This window comes from Alexandromys fortis, unplaced genomic scaffold (genome assembly GCF_014885135.2).
Source record: "Alexandromys fortis isolate MF-2015 unplaced genomic scaffold, M_Fortis_MF-2015_v1.1 scaffold_28, whole genome shotgun sequence".
NCBI classification, from domain to species: domain Eukaryota; kingdom Metazoa; phylum Chordata; class Mammalia; order Rodentia; family Cricetidae; genus Alexandromys; species Alexandromys fortis.
In genome coordinates this window covers 7,780,786-7,805,165 of record NW_026067901.1, presented here as the reverse complement: position 1 = coordinate 7,805,165, position 24,380 = coordinate 7,780,786, and the positions used below count along the sequence as shown (strand labels likewise).

General features: G+C 37.9%; 1 protein-coding gene across 1 annotated transcript in view; it reads right to left on the bottom strand.

Moving 5' to 3' along the window:
- The window catches only part of Cpne8 (copine 8), a 190,175-nt gene that overhangs the window by 78,890 nt on the left and 86,905 nt on the right, over window positions 1-24,380 (bottom strand). Inside the window, 4 exon segments of the mRNA XM_050127964.1 lie at window positions 1,062-1,103; window positions 2,512-2,616; window positions 4,848-4,951; window positions 17,834-17,897. Of these exon segments, the coding sequence (XP_049983921.1) occupies window positions 1,062-1,103; window positions 2,512-2,616; window positions 4,848-4,951; window positions 17,834-17,897 (315 nt within the window).

Sequence of the window (24,380 nt, the reverse complement as noted above, 5' to 3'; positions counted from 1 at the left end):
CAGTGCTGTAAAGCATGTATGTCATATTTGGAAACTGTCGGATAAATAAACACACTTGTAATACAACTGTTATTATCCCACACAGAACACAGGCTATCAACTGGCATAATGACCTGTATGATGATTATTATTTAATCATAAAATTAACATCTGAGTTTTATTATCTGTATTATTTTGTTATAACCTAACATGTTTTCAAATCTCATTAGTTATTTAATTGAGAGTATTAGTGAGAATTTAATAAATAATTTATTTTAGCCTTTTTATAACTCATTCATAAATTGAATATTCAGATAAAATTTAAGCAGCTACTTCTGGGTACATGTATGATATAAAAATATGCACTAACATTTTATTTCAAAACGCTGATCTGTATTTTAAATGAAGGTAAAGACACTTAGTCCTAGAACTAAAAGGAATTCTTAAAAGATTGCAACATCTTTCACCAATCTGTTCACATAATTTATTCCCAAGGAATATTTAACTTTCTCCCTAAAGATCTTTTCTTCTTCTAACCTCATCGTTTGTATTTTCAGTCTTCTGGGGTTCAAATATTTTCTTTGATTCTAAATCTGATCTCTCACAAATCAGTAATCACTGGGGAGGTACCTCAACAGTGCTCATCATGTGTAAGGCTCAGGTTTTATTGCCACCATCATAAAAGAGTAGTGTGGGTTTTTTAAAAATATTTTTTAGATTGTGTGTGTTTGCATTCCCTTGAGTGGCATGTCAAACACTTTATAGAATCCTTCACAGAACCTCTGAGCTGGAACAATGGAGATCTCTATTCTGGAGCTGTGAAAACAGATGCCTGTGTGTTGAACATATTATCAAAGCATCAAGGCCAATCATGAAATCCTTATTGTAAATGAAGAAACACTGCATTGTAGTCTCAAAATTGAAGAAAATATATTGCTTTTAAAATCACACGTAAACCCATCAGTAATGTACTTTGAAGCAGAAAACCATGAGCCTAAAGAAAACATCAGTGTCATCTCCACACAGTCTGCTCGGGCTGCATTAAAGTCTCAGAAACAGGATTGACATACATGAAGCCTTACCTCCCATCTCGGTCCCAGTCATAGACTTCTACTTTGATTGTTCTGCCAGGGGGAAAATACACATATGAAACTGGTTTAAATAAAATAATATGATCCAATAATATACTATTCAAACAATACGATCTGAATCTATGAAACAAAATTCAGCCAGTTGTTCTTAGAGAATATAGGCTTACAAGTTTCACAAATTAAATTGAAGTAGATTTAGCTAATTTCATTACTGCCATTAAATTTACATCTCAAAGTCAGTTTCAAGAATCTCTGTTAATTCTTCAATGCACGGAGAAAGCAAGGTGGACAACATAACAAGAGGGAAGAAGATAGGCCCACTCTTCCCTCTTGGAGACCACTGTCACGGCACATATTTCTCAAATCCACACGGATTAGAGTCACCTGGAGACCTCATCACAATGAGGCTTACTAGACGGCTTTCCCAGAGCTTTTGGTTCAACAGGTCTGAGGTGAGTCTGGAAACTTTAATTTTTTAACAAGGCGACCTGGTAGTAACGGCAATACTCATCAGAAAACATAAGAAATGCTTTTTTAGGGTAAGAATGAACCAGTTCAATAAAGTTAGCTTCACCAACCAATGATGATATCAAATGTTTAAAAGTAAACAAGATAATTTGCTACCAGTTCTCAGCATGATATTTGTTAATAGAATCAGCCACTCTTGAATGATGCGCTTGACACTGAGTCATTGGCAGCAGGCATCATGGCCAGGTTGAGCTACATGGCAAGGCCCTGTCTCAACATTACATAAAAGACAATGTTTTATTTTTTACTAACATACAAGTAGTAGGACTAGTAAAACAACAAAAAGACTGAAATTTTATTTATTTATATACTTTTAGTTTTGATTCTATAGAGATTTTTACATAATAGTTTCCAAAATTTTTCAATATTATAAACCTTCAAGTATGCTGGAAGAATTAGGGTGCTGGGTGGACCTTGCTAAAATGCCTTCCTTGTGTATGTAGGGCCTGTATGAGCCCATGAGTCCAGTTATACCCAAGTGACAGCAATCTAGCCAATGTCCTGTCCATGGCAAGCACCTATGTGCCACACTCTAGCAGCATTGGCCACTGAGGTGATGGGCAGCCCGGGGCAATGAGAATTTAGGAACCACATTTAAATAGTAAGTTACAAATTCACTAACTTTTGATCTATGTTTAGCACTTAACACATGTTTATCTTGGGAAAAAAAAACAGTCCAATTAATTAAGCTTTAATTAGTAAAAATTTTATCTATTCCCCAAATCATTATGGTATCAGGCCATGTTGCTTGAATTTTTTTTAAAAAAAAAAAAACTCCATGCTTTTGTAGAAAAAAAAATATGTTTACTAAGGTGAAGAAACCACTTTCAGAAAAATACGATGTGGTTTAGTTTCCAGTTCCACAGACCGTGAACAATTTGCATCCTCGGTTTGAACGTCTCGGCTGTCTTACCTGTCGTAATCCCCATTGCACAAGGCTCTGACTGAGATCTTGAAGGCTTGCCACACAGGATTTAGAGTGTTTTTGACAACTTCTGTCTTGTGACAAATAGTAAAACTGTGAAAAGAGTTTTCAATTATGAAGTTATAGATAAATATTTGTAATGCCATAAAATTACATATGTATATAAATCAATAATTCCCTTATGATGCATTATTTTATTAGCCATGCCTATCCTTGGGCGGAGTTAGTGTTGTGAGTCCCTGGCTGCTACTGCTGCCTGACTTCATATACAAACATAGATTCATAAATTTGTGACATCTGCTCTTTAGAATACAAAAAATAAGATGTGGCAATATTTACCCCAAATAATTTTCAGTAAAGCCAATAAATCCTAAAGCTATTTTATAAAAACCTAAGGTACTCAACTAAGGTCATTGGCTTTTGGCAAATTTGCTTATGGTAAGGTCAAAGTTTATGTTACGATCCTGGAGTCACCAGGTGTGGAATTAAACGGTTTCACATTAGGAATCTTTTCTCTTAAGAAAATGACTTCTTTCGTTCAAGGAGATCTTCATAAACCAGGAATCGTTCTTGTTTGTATTAATCATTCTTATTTCCAGCACACGGTATGAAGCTGTAGACATACAATGCTCACTAGTAGGTATTCCGCTGCTGGAGTAATGACTGAACATCCTCACTGGATTCGGATGCAACCTCCCTAGTAGTCAGGAGCCTTGTTGTGTAAATATCAGGCTGTGTGTACATGTTTATTATTGACAAAGTCACACAAAAACATTCTAAATAAGTAACCTGTCAGGATGTTTTATATGAAGCTCTTAACCAAACATACTACTTGCAAAGGAAAATTGTTACTTAGTTATGAACATAGAATGTGATAAAATCAATAGGAAATCAAGAAAATAGGAATTTATAATTATAAACTAAAAAGAGTTTTAATTATTGTTTCCAGTACAAATTGTCTTAATCTATTATCTGAAAGGCAAATTTAGAAGTAGCTTCATATTTAAATAATGTAAAAACAAAGAACAGGTCTTGCACTTAAAATATGTGTAAGTGAGCAGTATTAAAATTATTTTTCAGTCAAATATCATAAAAACTATCTATAAATGTTTTAGTATATCCATTAATTCATATTTTGACACAGTAAACTAGCTTTCAATAAATTGGAAAATGTCTGATTTATCAGTTCTAAGTATTAATTTTTTAATGATTTGGAAATTTGAAACAGTTTTGCTTTAGAAAAAACTATATTTCATATGATTTAAAATATCATTTGTATAAGCAGAATCTATTTTCACAACAAAAGCATCATTAAATGTGTGATAAGCTGAAATCATACAAGTATACAACTCAGAAAAATCAGTAAGAGAACTCGAGAAACAGGCAGTTCAATCAGAAGGAGACAGAACATAGAACTGAAGAAATTCTGTCCTCTGCTAACTGTGTCCACAGACACAGTGTGGACAGCGCTGACATCTTCCACAGTCTCAGAAGCACCCCAATAGCAGCTAAGCCTCGAGTTCCACTTCCTCCACTTTCAATTTCCTAGCAACATTTTCTTTTTAGATAATATTTCACTATGCATTTTCCAGACAAACAAATAATGCATAAAACAATATTAACCATAGATAAGAGTTAAGCTCTTGATGTGTTGGAGAGTTTGACATGAGTTTGTATGGTAATTCATTCCTTCCTTCCCTAGTGAGGAGGACCAGGAAACTGTATCTAAGTACATGTTACCAGAATCATTAAGTATCAGACATGAGTTACTTCTTGGCAACAAACTCTCAGTCATATTTTTAGCTACTAAACTTGCTCATAAATGTGCACAGTATGATATGAACCACAGGAATGAATAATCAGAAGGTAGAGTCATACACAGCGAACTCAGCACACACTCAACTAGTCATGACGGGCAAACACTACACAACACTGAACGACTTCCCTGAGCTTTCCACCTCAAGGATTCTTGGAAAATCGCGGTAGGCCATCATAATACATGTCCCCCCACTCTCTTTCACAACAAATGGTTGCCACTCAATTCTATAGAAAATATATTTATCAGTTCAGGTTTTTACAAAATGCCATTATTCTACATTGTTAAAAGAGAAAATTTTATAGAAAAACAAAGAGAAAGCATAAACTAATTTATATGTTAGACATAACATATATGTGCTTATGAGATTAGTTTGAAATAAAAAGCAAATCCATCTCGAGAATATCATATATTTTATTCCATTTACTAACTTGAAGATATCTGAAAAAAATAACAGCACACACATTAGCATTACCCTAGCACTGGGTGGAGCGGAATACAAACGCACCTTCCATCCTCATTACTTCGATAAAATACAAGAAAAGGATCCGACTTCCCGAAAAAATCCTTCTTGTCCAATTTGTTCGCACAAAACTGCATCAAGACAGCATCCTGAAAACAAAATTAATAACACAGCTCAAAATCTGGGGCAGGAATAGCTACAGATCATAAACAAGATTTGACAAGAAAAACACATTTGTTATTTTGATGCCGCAGGCCACGCGTTGGGAACTGTAGACAAAAAGTCATTACTTACTGCAGGATTATGAGGGCTTAAAATATCCTGGAAATTTTCATATAAATGCCAGAAATCTAGGATTCAGAAGCTGAACCTGCTCCTATCCTCCAATTGGTAATGAGTGAGACAACTTCAAGGTTTTAATGTCATACAAGAGTCAGTGGCTTTGGTTACATACATTATTGCAACTCCTGATCACTTGGGATATGTTTAATGATTATCTATTACATGGGATGTTTTTAGTAAGCCCTTATTACAATCTAGTTGGGAGAAGTCGGTTATTATAAAGCAGCAGAGCACAATATCTGAAAACTAAAATCATTTCTTTGGTGTTTGGGTTCAAGAGAAATAAAGCATCTTCCTTTGTGTGTGCAACATAATTGCCATCTGTAACTATTCCAGACTAATCAATAGAATCAATTGGTTTACCCAGGCACTTATACTCTAAGTAATTTCAAAGGACTATCTGGCTCTCATACTAAGGAAGTTAAACACTATTAAATTGAGCAGACTGAGTATTTTTGGTGGTAGAAAATGTATAGTTATTTAAACTTCAAATCAATACTCTGAGAATTTATAGTGTGTGTGCTTGTGTGTGTGTTTGTGTTTGTGTGTGTGTGTGTGTGAATTTCATTCATGAGCACTATATCTACACGACTCCTGTCCTTCCTCTTCTAACCTCTCTTTGTCCCTCCTCTCCTCTCAAATTCATGATCTCTTCTTCAGTTATTGTTACAAGTAAATACGTGTGTGTGTGTGTGTGTATAAGTATATGTGCCCCTGTGCATATATAACTTACTGAAACTTTTAACACTATTAATATGCACACATGTCCAGGGCTGACCAATTGAGAATAGAGAAGTATGTGGGAGCTCATCCCAAGGTGAAAATGATTCTTCCTCTCTCGGCAGCCATTGGGAGCCTCTAGTTCTCATCTAGCAAGGGACTACGTGGAATTTCCAGCACCCATACTGGCAAGTCAACAGATTTTCTCAGTATACCAGATCTGTTCATGCCACCATACCTTTGGAATTCCATGTTAGCATTTTCTCTGTCACGTCTAAAAGACACTATGTAGTAGCAGGTGACCAAAATCTCTCCCTCCTACAATATTTCCACCCACTCTTCTCCAATTCTTCTTGAGCTTCATTAAGTGTAGGGGTTGTGTTTCTGATGTATCATTTGGGGTTGAGTACCACACAGTCTCTTATTCTCTGCATTTGATTAGTTGTGTATCTCTTTAACAGTCTCTGCTGCAAAACGAAGCTTCTTTGATGAGACTTAAGAGTTACAGTTATCCAGAAGCATAAGGGTAAGTATTTAGAATATAACTAGAAATCATATTAGTTTTAAAAATGGCAGAAGTAGGTTGTTTAAGTCTATGACCTCTCCAGTCAAGAAAAATTGAAAAGGGTTCAGTATTGCAATTCCTTCATACTAAGATAGCCCAAAGTGCAATTAGACAGCTCTTGGTTAACCCCAAGATAAAACTGACACTATTGCAACATTGTGGATATGTTGCTTGTTTAGTTATTGCTGTGGTTCCTGGGTTTACAGCTGGGTAGGATGATTGTTTTTCTACTTTGGCGGCTGAATACTATGGGATGGGAGTTATCTTTCGAGAGACTTATAGGACAGTTCCAGCTCAAATCCTCCAAGACCTGTGTCCAAAGTTAGTAGGATATTTTACCTTCCTGTCCTGGCAGGACAATGACAATGTCCTATATTGTTTGGGGAGGTTCTTCTACTTTCCTAACAAACAACTCAAGAGGAGGTTTTATGCGCCTGGCACTAGGGGTCTTGTCACAGTGCAAGGGTCTTGGGGAAAGCACCACTCCACATGGCATAAATAAGCCAAACATACATACATATGCATATGAATAGATACATGTGCAAGCTTGTAAAAATAATGTGATTCCCTATGACTTTTTCATACTTATGTAAACTTGTAAAATAATGATTCCTTATGTTTTTTTTTCCATACTTAATGTAAACTTGTAAAATAATGATTCCCCATGGCTTTTTCAAACACTCTTGGTGTTATTTCCTTCCTTTCTCCCTCAAGCCCTGAATTAATCTTCCTTCCCATTTGCTAGTGAAAATCCTCATCTTTTTACAATATCCTGTTAATAGGCCTGTCTCCTACTATCCTCTTTCCTAGAGCTACATTTCCCCTCCCCTCTCCTTTATCCCGTGCTCCCTTTTTATTTTCCTGGCTTCTTCAGATACTTTAGGTTATATAAGCAAGCACAGCTGAAGATTTGGAGCAAGGATCTATAAATGAGACAGAGCAGCTGACCTTTGACTTTCAGGATCTGGGTTATACAACACAGTATTTTTCAATTGTACCCATTTACCTGAAAATTCCATGACTTATTATTTACAGATGAATATAGTTCAATTTTGCATATGTATCACATTTTCATTATACATTTGTGGGTTGAATGACATTGGGCTTTTTCTATTTCCTTGCTATTGTGGATAAAGCAACAATGAACATGGCTGTACAAGTATCTGTGGAGTAGGGTGCTTAGTCCTTAATGAACATTCTGCTTTTAGTTTTTGAGAATGCACTATGTTGATTTTCAGCCCATGTTGGGTGGTGTCATTCCTGGTCTGGTATGTATTTGGGATGGTTGTAGTTATGTGCATTCATATTTAGGTTTTCACTTTTGTTTTGTTGGTCTACATGTACTTTTTTGTGCCAATGTCATTTGTTTTATTACTATCAGTAATATGACCTGAAATTTGGTATGGCAATGGCAATTCCTCCAGCATTGTTCTTTTGGCTCAGGATTGCTTATATTTTATGATATGGGGATTTTGACTGGGATTGTGTTGAATCTATACACTGCTTTTGGTAGGATGCTCTTTTTCACAAAATTAATTCTACCAATCCATAAGCATAAGGGAGTTCTTTCTATCTTCTAGTGTTTTCCTGAATCCCTTTCTTCAGAGACTTAAGACTTTTGTTACAAAGCTCTGTTACCTCATTGTTTAGGATTATTCCTAGATCTCTCTTTGTTGAGGCTATTGTGGATGGGAGTGTTCCTGTGATCTCAGGGAGCAGGTTATCAGCATAAGGAAAGGATACTGAGTTTGTATCCTGTTACTTTGCTGAAAGTACTATACATAGTATCTCGTGTAAATTTGGAGTTCTTATGTGTACTATCATCTAAAAATAGGGATAATCTGATTTATTTTTCTATTTGTATCCCTTTAATTCCCTTACTCTAGCAAGGGGGTTAAGTTTTATAATAAAAATGAGTGAGGATTGTGTACATTCTTTATTTTGGTGGTATTGCTTCCAAGTTTTCTCTGTTTTATGATGATGTTAGCTATGTGTTTGTCTCATACAGCCTTACCATGTTGCGTATGTTCCTCCCAGTCCTGCTCAAGGAACATTTACTGTGAAGACATGTTGTATTTTGTTAAAGACCTTTTCTGAATCTATTGATGTGATCACATGATTTTTTTTGTCTTTAAGTCCATTTATATTATTTATTACATTTTTTGATTTATATATATTGAATTTTCCTGATATCTCTGAAGTAAAGATGACTTGATCATGGTGGATGATTTTTTTTCAGTGTTTCTCAACCTGTGGGGCAGGATCCTTTAGGGGTCACATATCAAATATTCTGCATTTCAGATATTTATATTATGATTCATAACAGAAGCAAAATTTCAGTTATGAAGTAGAAACAAAATAATTTTAGGGTTGGAGTCATCAAAACATGAGAAACTGTATTAAAAGTTCACAGCATTAGGAAGACTGAGAAGCACTGTTAAATGTTTGCCTGTATTTGGTTTTCAAGTATTTTATTGAAAAGTTTTGCATCTAAGGTCATTGCAGCTATAGGCCTGTAGTTTGCTTTTTTTCTTATGTCTTTACCTGGTCTTTTTATTAGAGTAATACTTCATAGAAGGAATTTGGAAATGCTCCCTCCCCCTTCCTTCCTTCCTTCCTTCCTTCCTTCCTTCCTTCCTTCCTTCCTTCCTTCCTTCCTTCCTTCTTCCCTTTGTCTCTTTCTTGCTTCTTTCCTTCATTTTTTTTTGAAAAGTGATTTAGTGAGTATTATTTGTAGTTCTTTGAGATTCTGGTAGAAAACTGCTGTTGATCCATCTGGGCTAGGCCTTTTAAGTCAAAAGGATTTTGTGTCCTTTAATCTCCTGTTATAGGACTGTTTAGGTTGTTGATCTAAGAAGATCTGGTTTAGATCTGGGGTGGATGAATCTAGAAATTTGTTCATAGACTTTCTATGCTACCAGAGTATAGATTTTTGCCTTATGTTATTCTGAATTTCTTTGGTCCTATCCCTGACTGTTTCTAATTCTTTTAATTTGGGCTTTCTCTTTCTTTTAATTAGTTGGGTCAATGTTCTGTCAACCTGGTTGATTTGTTTCAAAGATCCAGCTCTGGACTGATGAGTAGAATGTGTATTTGTTGGTGATTGGGTAGAATATTCTGTAGATTTCTGTTAGGTACATTTGATGAGTGATGCCACTTAATTCCAGCATCTCTCTTTATTTTGTGTCTAGATGGTTGGTCTGGGATATCGAAGTCATTTACTCTTATTGAGTTGGGATTAATATGTGTCTTGTAGTCTACTGGTATGCTTTTTATGAAATTGAATGTGCCTAATTTTAGTTCATGTATGTTTGGGATTGTAATGTTTTCTTAATTAACTGGGCCCTTGATCACAGTGAAGTGCCTGTTTTAATCTCTTCTGATTAATTTTTGTTTGAAATCTATTATGCCTGTTATTAAGATAGTAACACTTGCTTGTTTTTTGGTCCCATTTGCTTGAAGTACTTTACTTCTTTTCCCACTACGGTTGTTTTCTGTCCTTGCAAGTAAGGTGGGCATCTTGGAGGTAATAAAATGATAGATTTTTTTAGAACCTGGAATATAAATTACTTCAGGTTCTTCTAGCTGTTAAAGTTTCCATTGAGAAGTCATCTGTTACCACATTCTAGGTGGAATCAATGTTGTGGGGTCCTTATTCTTATAATTTTTCCAATGTATGTGACTTGTATCCTTTATACTTTGTAGTCTTTACTGTTTTTTTCTGTATATCTGACATTTTAACTATAATATTACATGGGGAGTTTCTTGTCTGGTACTCTTTGATTTGTATTCTGGATGTTTCTTGTATCTTTCCTGAATCGGAGGAAGTTTGATTCTATGATTCTACTGAAGAGCTGGTCTAGTCCATTGTCCCATGGTATTTCCTTTATGTATTCATGCAATTCATAGATCTTTCTATGGAATCCCAAAGTTCTTGAATATTCTTTTTAGTACTTTTTCATGTTCTTTGCTTGAGTGGTCCAATTTCTCTGTTCCCTCCTCAAGTCTTGATTTAAAAAGGGCGGCTCTATTTCTAGCAACAGTGTTTCACTAGACTATAGCCAAGTGAACCAAGTACTTTGGAAAATCTGTTGAAAGATGCTGGGAGAGCAGAGCCATTGCATCAAATTTCACACTTTTGTGTTGGACAGAGGTCTGATGCTACAAATATGACTAATTTTGCTAATTCTATTAGAGTGTTGATGGTGGACATGATGCCACTGAAGAAATGACTTCTTTAGTATTGTTAGAAGATACAACTAAATCAAAGGATTTACATAAAGTGGTGAAAACATGTTAAAGCAATTTATTTTTCCATTGTCAATATATCTGATGCTGCTGCAGTGATAGCAGATAAAAGAGAGGGTCTTGTAAAATTGACGGAAGATGATGCAATTGCTCTACAATACTCAAATTTAATTGAGCATCCTTGCACAGTACAACAAAAACATTCAGGCAGAAAAGTCTTAAAAATGTACAGAAACATGTAAATCATCATCAACACTGAATTTCATTAGAACCAATAGATTAAACTCTCACCAATTCCAGATATTCCTTACAAGTGTTGATGCTGACAATGATAACATCATATATTTGGGGGTTGTAAGATGCCTAGGTGGGGACCAAATACAGAAAATACTTAAGATTATAACAAATGAACAAATCATTTGAGGTTTGAGAACCAAAATTTATTTTGTTGCCAGAACTTGAGAATGAAAATTAATTTACAGTGGTGTGCATTTTAGTAGAGTAACCACTTATTTAAATGAATTAAACATGAGTCTTTTGCCATTTTTTGGCATTTTTTTTTGTTTTTTTTTTTTTTTTTTTTTGTCTTTTTGAGATAAGGTTTCTCTGTAGCTTTGGTGCCTGAGTGTTTTAAAAGTAAAAAAAAAAAAACCTATTGAAGAAAATTTTCACATCATAACAGTGTATAGATGAGAAAGAAATTATGACAAGTTCAAATTAAGGCAAGCAACTTTAGGCATTTCAGTATGTTGACTAAACACAGTCCCATGAACAACAGAAAAGATACTACTTGGATTGATTCCCTTAGCTTTCCCGTCTAGGCTATGGCCTTTCCTTTGTCCTAGCTGCCAATATCCAGGAACACTTTCTACAGGGTGCCCAATGGTCAAACTTGGTTGGGACACAGGTAGGTAATATTCCTTCTTCTTCCTGTCATTCATTACTATTTCTCCATGCTCACCCTCAGTTGCGTAACAGTCTGTCGTCACATGTCCCTCCCCACACACTACCTCCATTCCCCGGGAATTCCACCTCTTGGTGTAGATACAACTTAGCTCTTTCCTGCTGACCCTCTCAGCTTTCCCTTCTATTTCATTTCCATTCTGTCCTATCAATCACCAATCCTCAGAAACACATTCTATCGGGGACTCACAGAAGATACTCTGGGCTGGGACTTAGGTAGGTGATTCTCACTGTCCTTCAGTTTCTACATTACACTATGACCAGACTGACTCTTCGTTCTACAGCTGCCTCATTTCTGCAGCCCAAACACCATTCCCTGGAGACTCCAGCTCTTACTGGAGATCTAGAATTTCCCTGGCCCTTTCATTCCTGTCTCACCAAATTTATTTTTTTTTTGTCCTATTGTCCCCTTCATTCAGGAGTCCCTCCTCCTACCACACCTCTACTGCCTGGGGAATTGACCACTTGGTACATGGACCCATTACCTCCAGCTCATTCCCACAGCCTATCTCCATTCTATTATGCCATCTACAGACCTGTGAAAGTATTCTCTATAGAGAAGCCATAGCCATCTCACTAGCCTGGGATCCAGAAAGGACATCAAATACCCACCCAATAAGACAAGAACAGCTACCAATGGCTAGAAACACCTCAGTACTAAAAACTACAGAAGCCTAGACTCCAGCACAAAAACATATACATGGACAGGCAAGACAATATGCCTCACAAGAACCCAAATACCCACACAGTACAGCCTGAGAAATGCAATATCGGTGAAACATAAGACAAGGACTTCAAAGCAGCAATTATGATAGATCCAAAGACCTTAGCAAGTATATGAACTAACCCCTTAGTGAGGACCGTGGATACACAAGGAAATAGCTGAAGGAAATAATGAATGCAATTCAAACCGTGAAGGTTGAATTTAACAAAGAAAAATAATCACTAAAGAAAACTTAAACTGAAAATAAACCTGAAATAAAAAATTTATAAAGTCACACAAATACCCCGGAAGTAGGCCTTGCCAACTACAAGACACAGAAGAGATAATCTCAGATGTTAAAGACAGGATAGAATAAACGAAAGCCTCAGTCATAAGAGTGGGAAATCTAAACATATCCAGGCACAAACAATCTAGTAAATCCAGGGCATTAAGTAAAGACCAAGTCTAAGAATAATAAGAGTAATGAGAAGAAACCCAGGTCAAAGACATTTTCAAAAAAAAAAACCACAGGATGAAAATTTCCCAATTCATATAAGGAGGTGACTATCGTGGTATAATGAGCAGACAGAACATCAAATAGACAGGACTAGAAAAGAAATTCCTCATGACACATGATAATAAAAACACTAATTGTATAGAACAAAGAAAAGATATTAAAAAATTGCAAGGGGGAAAAGGCCAAGTAATTTATAAAGGCAAGTCAACTAAGACAACAGTTGATATCGCAATGAAGACTCTGAAATCCAGAAAGATCTAGATGGATATTCTACAATCTCTGAGAGACAAAAATGTCAGCACAGACTAGTAAATCTAACAAAACTATCAATCAGAATAGACTGGGAAAGATAAACATTGCAAAATAAAACCAGAGCAATGTTTATCTACCAATACAGCTCTACTGAAGGTACTAGAAACAAAACTTCTTTGTGCAGCATTTCTCTATTTATTTTCTGTCTAGGTGACCTGAATGTTGGCAAGAGTAGGGTATTAAATCACCTACTACCATTGTGTGTGGGCCCAAATGTGGGTTTAGCTATAGCAGTGTTCCTTTTATGAACTGGGTGCCCTGTGTTTGGTGCAGACATGTTTAGGACTGCAATATCCTCTTTGTCGGTTTTCTGCTAAGTCTATTTGATTTATTACATCATATTCTTCCAGTCTTAGCTAGAGTATAAAGACAACTGAAGGAGATTGAAGGGATGCATACAGGAAAGGAAGAAGTCAAAGTATCTTTACTTGTAGATGTTTTGATAGTATACATAAGTAATCTAAAACTACACCTGGAAACTTCTATGGCTGGTAAAAACTTTCAACAAAAAAAACAGTGCCTTCTACAATTGTCTCAAAAAACCCAATACTTTCAGATAATTCTAACTAAGCAAGTAAATGACATACATACATATACATCTGTGTGTATATCAACAACAACAAAAAAAATTTTATGATCTTAAAAAAATTTGAAGGAGTCATCAGAATATGAAAAGATGCTCATGCTGAAGGATCAGTAGGATTAATATTGTGAAAACATGAAAAAGGGGATCCTAGCAAAAGCAAATACAGGTTCAATGCAGTCTCCATTGAAATTCTAACAAAATTCTTCACAGAAATTGAAAGGATGATTTAAAGCTCCATATTGAAACACACACATTAAATAAATATGTATCCCAGGACAGCTAACACAATTCTGATTGATAAAAGTACTCTCGGAAGTATAGTAATAAAAACAACATGTTCATCAATGGAACTGAACTAAGATCCAGGCGTAAATTCACAATCCTATAAATACCTGCTTTTTTTTTTTTTTTAAATAAAGAACCTGTCAAAACTGAATGACTGAATGTAGAAGAAAGCCAAAAGATCCTTACTTATCACCCTACACAAAATTCAACTCCAAATGGATCAAAGATTTCAAAATAAGGATATACCGAATCTGATAGAAAAGAACATGGGAAGTAGCTTTGAATTCATTTGCATAGAAGATTTTCTGAACAGGACAATTTAATGGGACTTCATGAAGCTAAAAAACCTTTTGTATGGCAAACAACACTATCATTCAGGCAAATTAGCAGGCTAGAAAATGGAAAAAAGATCTTTACAAATTTTGTATCTGCTAGAGGCTTAATATCTAAAATACAAAAAGAACCAAATAAACTGAATGGCAAGAAAACATATGACCAAATTAAACATGGGATGCAGAACTCAGCAGAGAGTTCTCAAAAGATGAAACACAGATGACTGAGCAGCATTTAAAATGTTAATCATTTCTCAGTTATCATGGAAACACAAAATAAAATTACTTTGAGATGTCATATTATCTTTTTCAGAATGGCCTGGATAACACAAACAAATGGCAGCCCTTGCTGGCTAGGATGTGGGGGAAGGGTGGCACTTATATTCACTGTTCCTGGGCATGCAAACTTATATAGCCACATGGGAATCAGTGGGGCAGTTACTCAGTAATCTGGAAAAAGATCTGTCTCAAGACCCAGCTATACTATCGCTGGACAAACACATAAAAGATTTTATATCCAACTACAGAGATACCTGCTCTCAAATGTTCATTGTTGCTTTATTCATAATTCCAGTTCAGAAACTCAAACAGCCTAGATGTCCACCAACTGATACGTGGGCAATGACAACATGTTATATTTATACAATGGAATGTTATTTAGCTATTAAAAATAAAATTACAAAATCTGTAGGTAAATGGATGGAGCCAGAAAATGTCATCCTGAGTGAAGTAACACAGACTCAAAAAGAAAAATACTATTATGTTTTCTCTCTTCTGCAGATGTTAGCTTCTAAATGTGTGCTACAGTCCATATGACCATGAGGTTAGGTACATATTAGGTGACAATGAGGGAAGAGATCTCCTATTGAAAGAGACATAGAATACATCATTATTAAGAGACAGGCAAGAAACTGGAGTGGGAGAATTTAGAAGGGGACTGAAGAGAGGAATAAGGGAGAAGAGAATATGGGAAGAAACAACTAACAGCAAAACCTACTTAAGGGGTCATATGGAAATCTGCTTCTGAAGAAATTTCTTAACATATATACATATATATGTGTGTGTGTGTTCACATATATATTCACATGAGCGTGAAAGAAACATAAATGAAATCACCAAATAATGGGAGAGAGAATGCCTAAACTCAACATCTTATGCCACCAAGTAAAATATCCACTGCCAGGAATGAATTACATCTCATTGAGTTGCTGGCCAATGGGGCCTCATGGAAACCCTCAAACATCACAGACTGTTGCCAAGGCTCTTGGTTGCTCTCCAGAACAAATGATAATGCCCTATTACCAAAATAAAATTTGAACAGGGAGAAATTGAACTGGCGTCTGATTGGAGGCTTCACCCCTACTGACTCGCATTCATGATACTGAAATACACAATGCTGTGGGATTAACCAAGCACTCTCTGACTGGATTTAAGGCCCATTCATATAGAACCCATCCTTAATACTGCCAGGGTAAACAAGAACCTGAGACAGGTTTCCCTAGGGGAAAACAAATACTATTGTTGTACTACAGGAACCCAAGGACAAAATGAGTCTCAGTGATATTCTGCTATACCCATAATTTAGTGCCTTGCTCTGCCATCATCAGAGCTACTCCCTCCTGCAGCAGATGGGAACTAACACAGAGAGACCCACAAGTGGACAGTGTTCAATTAGTACTCTCTTGTAAAGGAAAAATTAGACTTCTTCAGTGTAGTCCCTACTGGGTATACTAACTATACTTAAGGCCAGGCATTATGCCCAGCAGTGGATGGTCAACAAAAAATGAACCCAGTGGTAATTTTGTAGAATTTTTGTTTTTATCTCTTTGTTTGGGACAATTTTTGTCCTTATAGTCATTGCTTGTACATTTGGTTTCCAATGTTTTGGTTTTGTGGGTTTAGGGGTGTGTGTGTGTGTGTGTGTGTGTGTGTGTGTGTGTGTGTATGCACATGTATTTGAGTTCCTTGTTTTATTTGTTTAAAATTTTTGTTTTTTAAAGAGAAAGAGAAAGAGAGAAAGGGCATGGAGTTTTCTATTTACATTAACCAAGAAATGGAAATGCCCTGAATGACCATAAGTTATGAATGGACAATGGGAATGCAGTATACTTACAAAATAAATAGTTATTATTATTATTATTATTATTATTATTATTATTATTATTATTCCTTTTGGTTTTTTGAGACAGGGATTCTCTGTAGATTTGGAGCCTGTCCTGGGACTAGCTCTCATAGACCAGACTGGCCTTGAACTCAAAGAGATCCACCTGCCTATGCTTCCCAAGTGCGGAGATTAAAGGCATGTGCCTCCACTGCCCAGCTAACACATGAAATATTATTCAGCTGCTAGGAAAAATGAAACTATTATATCTGTAGGCAAATTGAGTGGAACTTAAAATATTCATTCTGAGTGAGGTAACAGACACCCAAAAAAGACAAATGTCATGTACTTTCTCTCATCTGAGGATGATAACATTGACTCTTTAGATATATGTGTTTCATTTGCAATACCCATCTCGGTCAGGAAATTACTAAGAGGCCATGAGGAAGAGCTTTCAAGGGATGGGAGCTGAATATGTTGTGAAGAGCTGTAACAGTGAATATTGGGACAGGAAGAGTTAATGGGGTGGAGGTAGTGGAGGGAATATGGAAGAGGACATCCAACCCTGAAGGTCTTTCATAACAGGTATACTTCAACTTTCCTAAAATGTACACCACACACCTGTATAAAAAGACTTCAAATGAAATTGTCACATTAGACACAGTAGGCTCTATTATTATAACCATAGATTACTGCGTGTCTCAAATCTCATGAGAAGCTCCTTTCTGAAGGAAACGGAGACTAACGCGGAGACTATAACTATTCAAGGTGCAGAGAATGAGTTATTATAGAGTTCTCAGCCCTCCATGGAGCTTTTTTGTCATGCTCTTCCTTCCCCCAGGCTCATGTATCAGTGTGGAAGATAGGACAAAACATTCTAAGAGCCGGATGTGGTAGAACACTACAAGGAAGTCGCTTTCCGGACACAGCAGGCCAGTTTCCGTGTGAACTCACAGTAGTGTGACAGCGTGCACAGGACTTAGTCAAGCTCAAGGCAAATAAAATCTCAGCTTAGAAATGGGGAATTGTCACAAAGTCTCAACCCTTTGCTGAGGAGTTAGAGGCACTGATAGTTGACGGGACAATAACAGTCATTGTGTTACGGTGTGACTGCTGGCATGTCCAGCACCCTTCAGGGGATGGCCACATAACTGAAAGCATAAGGGCAACACAAACTGTACTAGATGCTTTTTTGGTTTGACTTTTGTTTTCTCTTTTTAAAGTCGACATATCACTGGATGTGTAAAGAGTATGAGGATCAGGAAAACTTGGGTGACGGAGTGAATGTGATATTGTATGGAATTCTCAAACACCAGTAAAATATCTTAAATACAAATAATTTTAAATATTTACTTACCCTGCAGCAATTTAGCTCCTCTGCCGTTAGTATGATTGTGCCACACTTCCTGCCTGGGATTCCTCTACAACAATAAGATCACAATTAGCCCATTTATATTTATTTGAAGGAATTATATAAATTATATAAATGAATATATGTTTATTTTATATAATCACATAAAGAGCCTACTACTATTATTGAGGTCTTCACCTGCAGAGTGCATTCCTAGCCTCACCATTTAGCTTGTCCTCAGATCCACATTCATTCCCAAATTAAGGAAATCTCTTAACATCGTGAACAATATGTCAGGCTTCTGTCTGAGAATCTTGTTGTCTAACATACAAATAACATAATGTGATACAGCAAAGATTTTTTTTCTCACAAACATCAGAAAACCCAATTTCCAGCATCTCTCCCCACATTCATCAGTGATTCACTTTTCCTTGTCTCCTCTGCCTGCTCATTCCCAGGTCAACAGTTGCTGGTCTGTTGCAACTCTTTTGCTTCCAGCTGCCTAGACCCTTCAGCGAAGTTCCATTTATTGGAAGATCATCATCACTCTGTTATGTCCTATCAAAGTCTGAACCATAAGAATTAGTATATAATTATTCTGAAATTGTTTTACGAAGCAATTTTTATGCTTTTTCTTTCAAACTGTTAAGTTCTATAAAAGCAATATTCGACCATAACAATCCATAGTTTATATGAACCCGGTACTCAATACACACAACCAAGGATAAAGTGCATAAGCTCAATTTAGCAGAACAAAATCTCTATCGAACTGTCTCTCTATAGTTCTTTGTTTTATTTATGCTCGTATACTTTTAAAGGACACCGAGAACATAGGTATATATGCTATGAATACATGGGATGTATTCATAGTTCCTGTTATGGTTTGGAGAAATGTTCCTCCAAAGTCCGATTGCTATAAGTTTGATCCACACACTACTGGGATGTGCTTTTAGAGCTGGGAGGTGGAAAGAGCAAAGGTCATTAAGAGTTCAAAAAGAATAGTGGGACCAGCATCGCTTGAGTCTCTCCTAGCTGGAGAGATACAGGTTAAAGGTGGAAGCTGCCTTGATATGACGTCCCCACCTTCACTGTCTCTTGTTGCCAGAAGCCCAGAACCAAGATCTTAGATTGGAATCTCCAGAGCTGCATGCCAAAAGAACCCGTGTCTTTTTATAAAGTTATTGCATCTGCTATTTTGAGATGCAGCTGATCTACACAGTTCTCCGCCTGCAAGGAAAGAGAGAGGAATCCTTGCCAATCCTCCAGAAGGCACTGCAGGGCTCTAATGGTGTGTTCTATGCCAAACCATACAGCCGAGTTCCTTCTGTGCATCCTAAGAATGACACTGGTAGACTCAGCCAAAGCATGGTTTATGTATGCCCTGGAAAGTACAAGTCATTTCTCATAATCATGGTATATGTGCAACCAATTGCACATATTATTATCATTATGGGGAAAATGCAAGGAAATGGGCAGTTAAAATCTCAGGATTTGTGAAAATATCAATATAGGTTATATTCACTCTGAATCTGTGCCTTCTTCCTATTGGCCCAAGGGGTGGGGAGAGAACTTAAGGAGTAGACCTCTCCAGCTTTTTCCAACAAAGGTATCTCAGTGCACAAGACTTAGAAGGATATCAGTCTCTCACTTGCGGGCCATGTCTTCTCACTGGCAGTGTTTCTAGTTACTGAAAACCTCGGTGGTCACAGGCACAGGCTCTCCTGCCCAGATCCTCCCTGGATGAGCCACGTTTATAGTTTGGCTCCAGCTGAGATAACTGAATGACCTGGCAGTCACAGGCTGTCGTCCAGGAGCCTTTGGTGTGGTGGGAAATGGAGAAGATACACAACGAAAGGCTATTTTAACATTATGGTGAAATGTGCTCATGAGAGTCACAGCCCTGTGACTGGACACCAGGAGTCAGTGGTGGCTTCGAAATGTATTTTGCGATATTTGTATCACATGCTGAAGATTATTGAGAGGTGCGTGGCCATACCTTCGGTCTTCTTGCTCACACTTGCCTGATATTAAGCCTTTACTTAGTATTGCCTATTCAAGCAGAATGAGTTTCTCATCTCAACAAATCTGTTTAAAACAGTCTATTGCTTTTGTTTTCTTGTTTTTAAATGTGTTATTTAAAATTCCCCCATTCTTCATGTACTCCTAGAGTTAAGGGTTACTTTCAGACAACTAACTTAAAATAATAACACCCACTTCCAGCAGGCAAAATATGCTTTAGTTTCCTCATGCTTTTAAAATGAATTCCCATCAACATAAATCGTTAAAATAGCATTCACTGCTGATTAGCTCTGTAGATCAAACTCTCAGTGGGGTTGGGTAGGCACTCGGCCTACAGTTCCTCATAGCAGAAGCACCATGTCAGGCTAGCAGGCTGCACATTACCCTCAAGCCTGGCATGGCTGACCTCCATGACTGTGTATCTGTGATTTCATCTTCTGAAGCCTTTATCACCTGCTCTCAAGGGTCCATGTGATGGCACTCATTGTAGTCAGTTCATACCCTGCACTCAGCAATGTATTGTGATTTTGACTTCCTATGCAGATGCCCCGCCCCCTCACTACATGTAAAGCAGCATCACTATGGATGTGATACCATACCAAAATAGTCACAGGAGACAAGATCCTCCATTCCATATGATACATGTACTACACTCACGGTAATAACACATATGTGTGCGACATGCAGAGTGTATGCATACTATACAGTTACAGCACTCTTGCTACAGCCATACTACAATTATTCTCCATATGTAGTATACACAAAGCTCTGGATATACAAAGGTCACAAGACAAAATTCTCCATCCTATACTCTATGACTCCATAACTTTATTCACATGCATTTTATTATTGTTATTTATTGGTTTTTATTGAGCTCTACATCTTTTCTGCTCCCCTCCCTGCTTCTCCCCTCCTCTTTATCCCTCTCCCAAGGTCCCCAAGCTCCCAATTTACTTGGGAGATCTTGTCTTTTTCTACTTCCCATGTAGATTAGATCTCTGTACATCTCTCTTACATCCTCATTATTATTGTTATTTAAGCAGCTCATTTTAAACCAACTGACAGTTACCTTTAGCAAGCTACCTAATCACTTTGAAACTCAGAGTCTTTACTTGACAGCTCAAAGTAATTGTGTAATTTTAAATATCCTATGTCTACTAATAATGATGCAGAATAGGCTGTACAGCTCAGTGGCAAGTGCTTGCCTCTCGTGTGCAAGGGCCTGAGTTCAAACCCCACTCAGTACTGTCAAACAATAAAAGCCAAACCAAATCAAAGCACAGGCCAAACATTCAATACATTATAGTTCTATTATAGAATTAGTATTTATTATTCTTATACTTTTGTTTTAATACGTATTATTTTAAATTGCCTGTTAATTCCAAATGTGGAATTAACGTAGGAAATGTTAAGTCCAGATAATGTAAGGCTGCGGTGGGAAACTCACTCTTCTTTTTAACTTCGGGCATGGCACTGAATTATCTACGGCTTCGCCTCATCTGGTGAATATTTCCATTGTGAGGAAGATAGACTCAACGGACATACTTATAATGAAGTATCTTTCTGCAACAGTATGCTATGTACAGTGAATATGTGTAATGGATTTGTAAAGTAGTTATTAGATCCTAAAGTCTGCACTGCGCTGGAGTGCTTAGAGTGTGAGAAGCGATGCTAAGTACTAAGGCCTAGTAGGAGAGAAAGCTTATTACAGAGTTATTCTCGCCGAGGCTAAGAATGAGTGAGAAGTGAAAAAGATATGCAGTGGAGGAGTATTGATGACAGAAGGGTCACACATGCTGATGCTAGTCACAGCCCTACGGTTAGACACCAGGGGTCAGTGGTGGCTCTGAGGCGTAATGATCCTACAAGGGCTGTGAACTGATTAGAACTTCAGTGATTACAAAGCCTTTGGTTATTTCAAGCCTGGAGCCAAATTACCTCCAGCTCTCACAGGGCCCCTTTATAGCACTCCATTCCTTACCCACCTCAGAGTCTGACCTAACATCCTGATTATCAGATCAGATAAATCCTTTGGAAATGGACTTCCACCAACCCTAAGGCTAAGGGTGTGTCATCAGTTAACGTTAGGGGCCTCTAATAGGTCTCCCTGCCTAGCTCTAACCTGCCTAGCTGATGCTCCCAACAAAGTATTTTTGACTGCTCTTTGGACTGGAGAGGGAGGGGGAGAGGGGCGGGAGGAGGGGGAGGGAAATGGGAGGTTGGGAGGAGGCAGAAACTTTTTTTTTCTCAATAAAAATTTTTTAAAAAAAGAGACTTGATAGTTTTCAATTTTTTTTTTTTATTTTGAAACATTCTTATTTTACACACCAATCCCAATTCCCTCTCCCTCCCATCCTCCCACTCTTCTGCCTTCCCCTGGTCCTATCTCCCATTCACTCCTCAGAGAGGGTGAGACCTCCCATGGGGAGTCAACAAGTCCATCACCTCACAGGAACAAGGCCCTTCCTTCTGTGTCTTGGCTGAGCAAGGTATCCTTCCAAAAAGCCAGTTCATGCCGTAGGGATAAATACTGGTTCCACTGCTAGTGGCCCCATGGACTGCCCAAGCCACACAACTGTCGCCCACATTCAACAGGCCTAGTTCAGTCCTATGCAGGTTCCCCCACTGTCAGTTCAGAGTGTATGAGCTCCTACTAGCTCAGGTCAGCTGTTTCCATGGGTTTCCCCGTCATGGTCTTGACCCCTTTGCTCACATTATCGCTTCTCCCTCTTTACAACTGGACTTGAGGAGCGTGGCCCAGTGTTTAGTTAGCTGTGGATCTCTGCATCTGCTCCCATCAGTTGCTGGATGAAGGTTCTATGACTACAGGGCAGTCACCAATCTGATTACAGGGGAAGGGCAGTTCAGGCACCATCTCCACTATTGCCTAGCTTCTTAGCTAGGGTCATCCCTGTGGATTCCTGGGAATTTCCCTAGTACCAGGTTTCTCGTTAACCCCTTAATGGTCCCTTCTATCAAGATTATCTCTTTCCTTGTTCTCCTTCTCTCTCCTTCCCACAACTAGGCCTTCCAGATCTCTCATGCCCCACCCCCCCCTTTGCTCCTTTCCTTTCCTTCCACCCTTCCCTTTCCCCATACACTCCCAGTTTACTTAGGAGATCTTGTCTCTTTCCCTTTCCCAGGGATATTCATGCATGTCTTTCTTAGGGATTTTACAGCTTTGCTCTGTTACCATAAAAACTGAATGAAACTGTTACCATGGTGGAAACATGGAATTTGGGGTACTGGGGTGACATGAATCTGTATTCCTGGACCACAATTATCCATACATGACTCCAGAATAAACTGGCTTATTCTTTTTGAGGTAAAGGTGTGATCTGATGTAGGTAAAACCTGCTTGGATTTGCCCCAGGAGTACACTATGGCCAGACTACATGCTGTAAGAACAGAGAACGTAACTAGATGAGACTCATGAACCCCATGGAAGATGGAGCCAGGCATAAAGACAAACTAGTGTGAGATTCTAAGTAGACTGAAGGTAAAAAGGTGGGTCAGAGTGAGTCACAGGTTTGGTAAACCTCACGCTGTCATTTTGACCTTCTGCTGAGGCCCTGGAAGGGGTTGTGACATTCTAGACAGCTACCTCAGCCCCTTCTAGTCACGTGGCTGTGATTCCCTAGCTGTCAGATTACCAGGCCAGTAAAACCAAGAAGCCCATAGGAGTATAACTCTCCAGGCTGGAGAGATGGTTCAGCAGTCAGAACACTTTCAGCGCGAGCGTGAGAGCCTGATTTCAAATGTCAGCACCCATGTAAAAAGCAGAGTTTGGCCTCTTGTCCCTGCTATAGAGATGGGAGGACTGTTGGTTTCCAACAGAACTCAAATTTCAGAAAGAGACCCTTTCTCAAGCGAATAAGGCAAAGATAGGATAAAACACTGGACTTCCCTGGTCTCCAAATGTGCACACACACATCTGTACCTGCAGACATTTGCACACACATCACACACACACACACACACACACACACACGCATGACCACTTATACGGGCACACATGCACACCTAGCAATAGTCTATTGTTAAATAAATCTTCCTCCAGGAGCCCCAGGTATGGAGAAGGGACTGAGAGGCCCTAGCATCAGCTAGAAGACTGGCCTGCTTCATAGTAAAGGGGTCCCACAGTTCTAAGAGCTTATTACTGATCACCCAACAAGGCATATTTTCTGGCTCTTGTCTCCTGTCTTCTAGAAAATTATAGCACTGCTACAAGCAAAATGGAAGGGCTACCCAGCTTGGAAAGACTGTAATAAATCCGATTTCTATTTCATTTCTATTTCCTATTTTCTTTTAGATTACACGAAAGCTAAGTGGCATTCAACTTGACACCAGTGTGCCTAAAGAGATGTGAAAATTACTGGTAAAACCAGATTGCCTCATTGAGCTCAGAGGTGAATGTACAGAGGTTTACAAAGGACACTGTGAGAAACTGATGCTGCCGTTGCTGCTGCTGTTGTTGCTGCTGCTGCTATACTCAGTGCACCTGCACTTAAAGACAGAACATAGAGGATACAAA